General features: G+C 53.2%; 1 protein-coding gene across 1 annotated transcript in view; it reads left to right on the forward strand.

The window, feature by feature from the left end:
- DNAH9 (dynein, axonemal, heavy chain 9) overlaps window positions 1–6000 on the forward strand; it is a 257020-nt gene that overhangs the window by 22154 nt on the left and 228866 nt on the right. The window contains exons 12-14 of the mRNA XM_014962673.1: window positions 287–413; window positions 2900–3155; window positions 4381–4622. Coding sequence (XP_014818159.1) covers window positions 287–413; window positions 2900–3155; window positions 4381–4622 — 625 coding nt within the window. The remainder of the gene's footprint in view (window positions 1–286; window positions 414–2899; window positions 3156–4380; window positions 4623–6000) is intronic.

Below are 6000 nucleotides of genomic sequence, written 5' to 3' on the forward strand. Positions count from 1 at the left end.
TGTCCAGTAGCTTCTTATCTACTGCTTTAGGCTAAATGCTGCTGAAAGGCTGTCTCCAAATCTGAATCCTCTGCTAAAAATGGTACTTGAGAGATCTTTTCCCTCCTGACTTGATGCTGTCACTGGTTTTTGGGTGTTTGTCTTTGGAGCCGTATTGTTTATGGAGATGGTGTGGATAGGTTTTTAATATTCCCTCATGTTCTTTGGGCCTCAGAATTGGACTTGGCTTTCATACCTTCGTCTGCTGGCTTGGTAGCTACATGGTGTTTCTTTCTTTTTCTGGCAGGTATCAGGAAAAGCTTTATGTAGACTGGTCCCAGACGGTCTCTGAAAAATCGCAGTACAACCTCACTCAACCGCTCATCCGGCGAGATCCAGAAACCAAACTGATCACAGTCAATTTTGATCCCCAGGTAAAAGCTGCTGCCCATTTCCTGCTAGCCCACAGGCATGTCTTCAGGCTGTGACCCACTGTGGGTGGGGGGTCTGGTGGGACTGGTACTAGATCTGTTCTGCTGAGGTCCCTGGAACCCCTCCTGTGATGGGTAACATGAATTTACCATCATCTGTGGGCTCTATCTCCTGGTAAAACATCAGGATTGCAGTTTAAGCAGAGCACATTCTAGTTAAAGCCAGTGGCAGAAGGCCCATGAGCAGTTAGATGTTTGACTGGTGTCGCAGTGTCCAGACCCAATTTGATACTGGTGTGGGGAGTGTTGGGGCAGCATCTACAGAGGTGGATTCGTGTTGTGTATCTGAATCTGAGCTTCCTGAAAGGGTACAAAAAACCCAGGAAATGTTTGATTTGTTACCCCAGTGTTGTGGCTGTTGGGTTTCCTTTATTGTGGTGTCTGAGGTTTTTCTCTGTCCCCTAGAGCTCCCCTAGAGCCTGTCTCCAGCACAGGGAGGGCTGACCACCCGCCCTGCCCACAGCAAAGCAGGGCTCCAAGCCAGCAGTGTGCACAGATGCATTGAAAGCTTTGGGGTCTGGTGGGACCAGAGTCTGTCAACCATAAAAATGCCATTTGCTGGGGAGACGCTGAGTGTCAGGGGCCTGGGGAAAATGTGCATCAAAACCTTCCCCTGTTTCCTGGGGTATCTGCTGTTAAAGGAAGGTGTTTAGATTTCAGAGCTCATTCAAGCTTGGCCCTCAGTCAAAGGATTTGACTTGGAAGAAAGCTTGGAAGCTCTCTTGCTAAGGTGGGAGCCCCAGTGGATGTTCTCCACCCTTCACCCTGGTGACAGGATTTGGAGCCTGGAATGTGCTGACCCTGCCTGTTCTCAGCTGCAGGCTTTGAGTGCTTCTGCTCTGCTCTTCTCCACTTCCGTTCTGAGGACTGCCTGATGTCCTCAGGTGCTGGTTGAGCAGCCCCTTCATGCACTCTGGAATAGACAGGAGCACGTCATTTTTACTCGAGAGAGGATGTGTTTGCAGCCCGTCAGCATGGAAGAGTCTTCCAGAGCTCTCCTTTCATGGAGGAGAGGGAAAGAGGGGAGGACACCCTTGGACCCATTGTGGGGGTGTCCCAGACCTCCCAGTGCAAAGAAGGGAGAGGAGCTTGGTTCTGTCTCATTTGCCCTCTTGCAGGTTTTGCCATCCCCTCAGAGGGACCTTCCCAGGTGCCTTGTCCACCTCTCCTGGGCGTTGGGTTTTGGCTAAGGCAGGCAGTGGTGGAGAGGTTTCAGTAACCCCTGTCTGTCCCCCCAGGCGGTGACAAAGGCCATGCAGTCCCTGCCCTTGTGGCTTCACCTCCTCCTGCTCATACCTGCAGCTTTCCAGTTTTCATGTCGAAAATAGGGGCAGGGAACTGGGACTAGAGGGTGTGAATGGGATGGGGTCAGAGAGAGATTTCTTCCCCGTGTCTTCACAGCAAGGGACGATAAAATCTGCCAACCTAAGGGAAGGATGATTTTTAGGAAGCTGCCCTCCCAGCTCAGCAGCAGCCAGGAGTGGTCCTCACACTGGTACTGCCCAAAAAATGTACCCAGTTCTGTAGCAACACCTGAGTTCCAGGAGCATTTGACCTCCCACTGACCACTGAACTGAGCAAAGATTTTTAGTCTCAGAAGTAATATATTGCACTGGAAGACCTTGCTGCTCCCTTTGTTGCAGGGGTTTATTTATACTTGGCTTTATAATTTAATAATCCCCCTCAATCCTGTCCTATCAAAACTCAACCATGCACTGGCACTGAGTGTTTTCAGTTGGGCTGGGAGAAGTCTCCAGCAGAAGTCTTTGGTGGAAGGTGGCTGTAGGAGGATTTGAGTCACTGGGCTTGGGACCATGGTATTATTTTTTTTAATTTTTATTTTTTATGCCAGTCACCCCAGCAAACCAACACAACTTGAGCCATCTTATCTTTCACTTAGGTAACTGCTAAGTTATTTAAGCTCCTAAGTTATCAGCTGCCCAGAGAAATGGTGGAGTCTCTGTCTCTGGAGACCTTCAAAACCCGCCTGGATGCATCCCTGCACGACCTGCTCTGGACGGACCTGCTCTGGCAGAGGGTTGGTCTGGATATGCTCCAGAGGTCCCTTCCAACCCCTCCCATTCTGTGATTCTCTGAACTTCTAAGCTCCACTAGCAGGCACGGTATTGCTGAAAGACTCTACTGACGAGGATAACTGAAAGGACCAGGGGTCACTGTGGCTTTTCGAGGCTGCACAGAGTTCACAGGGAGGGTAGGTACAGAGCTGTCTGTCTTTGGTTGGGAAGAAAACCAGAGACAAAGATCAATGAGAGACAGATGGTGTGGACCAGGAGGTGTCTGGGCCCTTTCGAGAGCATTCTGCTTTGTTCAGCAGAAACCCCCTCAGATGCTCAGAATTGTCTGGAGAGTGTTGGCCAAAGGAACGGGGAGGATTGTCCCATGTTCTGCTCTTTGCTTTGTTTCTCCAGCTGGTGTCGGTGCTGAGGGAGGTGAGATACCTGTCTGGCAGCCCGATGGGAGCCATCCCACCAATGGCAGCAGAAATCTATTCCTCCAAGGAGTCATACCGGAAGATGGTGGCCAACTTGGAGCTGATGGTAAACAGATATAACAAGGTCCTGAAGACAGTCCTGGAGGTGGAATACCCTCTGATACAGAGGCAGCTGTGGGATATTGACTTGAAGCTGAAAGAGGCAGAAGAAACCCTGAACTGGAAGATGGAGGGTGAGCTAGCTCTGTGTTAGGGGGAAGGAGCACACACACTTGGGTCTCAGCAGATTCCCCCATGTGCCCAGCCTCCATCCCTGGTTCCCAGCTGCAGTTCCCAGCAGGGTAGGGGACTCCAGCAGAGCCAGCACTGGGGAGGTGAAGGGCAGCCCCCAGCTTGCCTGCTCCTACCCACCTTCCCTTGATCTTCTCAGGCTGTGGACAGGATCCTGCTCCTTCAGGTCCAGCCTGGGCTTTTGGGAGCAGAGGCTGCCCCGTTAGCAGTGTCACCAAGGAGATGGTAACATCTGGGTTTGCAAGAGCTGGCAAGGCTGGGGTTGAGGCATCTGCTCACTGCCCATGCTTCCTCACCCTGCGCCAGCCCAGGGGACCCATCGTGTCCCCGAGGTGCTGCCTTCTCGCCCATTGGCAGAGGGGGTGGGAAGCCTCGGTCCAGCCACCTGGCACTGGGATGGACTTGTCCCAGGGAGAGCCAGGGCCACCTCATTATCTTTTCCAAAGGATGCAATACTGCAGGTGAAGGTGGGCTCTGTGCACTTTGGGATGGTTTAACCAGTGTTCTTCCTTGATCAGTTTTAACTGCGAAGCAGAGAGGAGGAAGACAGTTTGTTTCCTCTTGGCGAAAGCAAACTGCTTATGTGTGGAACATATATTTCTGTCATCAGGCTTGTGGCATGAACAGGGTCAAGTGTCCTCCCTTGGGAACACACAAAGCAGAAGTCCTCACGCTGGAAATCTCTTTCTCCATTGCACAATAAAGATGAAGGGCTTTTCCTGCAGATGAACCTTATGTTCCCTGCATCTAAATGCAGCCCTTGCTGGTGCCTGGGGCTGCCATAGCCCTGGTGTCAGGGGTGGGGGCCCTGCTCCGCTGATGGTGGCAGGGACACTCGGCCTGTCATCCTCCCCATGCTGCTCGCTCCCACAGCCCTCAGTGGAGATCAAAGGTGAGCAGAGGAAAGGGGGAACTGTCAGACTTCCCCGTGGGGGTGGCACTCCTGGCAGAAAGCAGAGGCTGTGGCTCTCTGTACCATGGCTTCTTGTGGTAGGAGGAGGCTAGAGGTGGCTCTGTTGGTCAAGATGGTGAGTCTGTTGCGTTACTGTGGGTGAGAAATACATGAGACCCCAGGGAAGAAGACAGAGGCTGGTCTAAAGGAGAGCGCAGAAGACCTTGGCCCAGCAGCTCTGAAAACAAGTAGTCAATCGTCTCATTTTTTGTCAGGTGCCTGGGATCACATCTCCATGGTGATGGATGGTGTCCATGATCTCGAGCGGAGGACACAGAAAGCCAAAAATAATGTTGAGGAGATTCAGAGCATCGTGCAATCATGGGCGCCGCCCATATTTGAGAGGAAAGATTGTAAAAAGGACTCTCTGCTAAGCCTAGAGGACTGTCAGGACCGTCTGGAGAGGCGTTACAGCCTGGTCAGAGAGTCAGGACAGAAGATTCATTCGCTACTGAAGGTGAGGGGGGACCTTCCCCAGGGTTTGTTGGCTCTTCATAGGCTCTGGGTTTCTCACCGCTCTGGTGAAAATGTCCAGAGCTGTTTCACCTGAGAGTTAATTCCCTTAACTCATTTGAAAATCTTACCCAGTGTTAATTAACGATCGCTTTAATGAGTGTGCTGGCGTGGCTGCGTGGTGCTGGGCACTGCTGGGTGCCCAGTTCGGGGCAGGAAGAGGAGCAGCTCCCGCTCCTGGCTGCTGTGGAGCCACTAGAGGGGAGTCGTGTATCAGGCGTTGGGATCCTGCTCAGAGGAAAAACTCTGAAATATTTACCTGAAAACAGAGAGGCAGCTGTCTGTGGCTGACCTTTCTGTTGCAGACTTCTTGTCCCTCTGTGGGAGTGGGAGGTGATGCTGACAGTCCAAGGAGAAGCTGAGCGACAGGAGAAAAGCTGCTCTCCCAAACCTTGGCGCTTTCCAGCAGCTTTGCCAGAGCTGAGAGTCATTGCAGGCCAGGAGACAGCCCAAAGCCGTGCTCCTCACCTGCCCAGAGCGAGGTTGTGCATGGCAGGGACAGCACCTTGGGCTGAGGGGTGATGGTTTTTAGATCCAGCCCTCTCCTGAGGGTCACCATCTGACCTTGGACTCTGGAGAGAACCGGCTGATCCTCTCTGGGACACTGAGCGCTTGTTGCTCACCTTACCTTGCTGTCTGCAGCCAGCCCTGGGCATCTAACCCCCTTCTCTGCACACTGAACCCATGGTGAGGATTTTACCATGCCTGTGTTGTTCTGCTGCCACAGCCATAATAGGCTTATCCTCCTCCAGCTACCGCCCAAAAGACCAGGGCACTTGCTAGATTGGCCAAGGAGAAGATGAGGCTGTGGTCGTGGCAGGAGGGCTGGTACCAGTGGTGTGGGGGCATGCCAGTGCTGCTCACAGGGGCAGGACCAGCTGTAAAGCAGCATGAAGGTCCTGGGGAGGGATAGGACCCATGGTGAAGCCATGCCTCTGTCCTGATGTGCTGGTCAAGACTGGAGGAGCAGCATCAGTGGAGGGGCCCAGAGCTGCTCTGCTGGGCTTCAGTCCATCATTTAGGCTGGGGCCGAGGCCAACGGGATGAGGTTCAACAAGTCATTTAGGCTGGATGGATGGGCCGAGGCCAACAGGATGAGGTTCAACAAGGCCAAGTGCCAGGTCCTGCACTTGGGTCACACCAACCCCCTGCAGCGCTCCAGGCTGGGGGCAGAGGGGCTGGAGCTGCCTGGCAGAAAGGACCTGGGGGTGTTGGTCGCCTGTCGGCTGAACAGGAGCCAGCAGTGTGCCCAGGTGGCCAAGAAGGCCAACAGCATCCTGGCCTGTGTCAGGAACAGCGTGGGGAGTAGGACTCGGGAGGTG

Source organism: Calidris pugnax, unplaced genomic scaffold, assembly GCF_001431845.1.
Source record: "Calidris pugnax isolate Ruff unplaced genomic scaffold, ASM143184v1 scaffold470, whole genome shotgun sequence".
Taxonomy (NCBI): domain Eukaryota; kingdom Metazoa; phylum Chordata; class Aves; order Charadriiformes; family Scolopacidae; genus Calidris; species Calidris pugnax.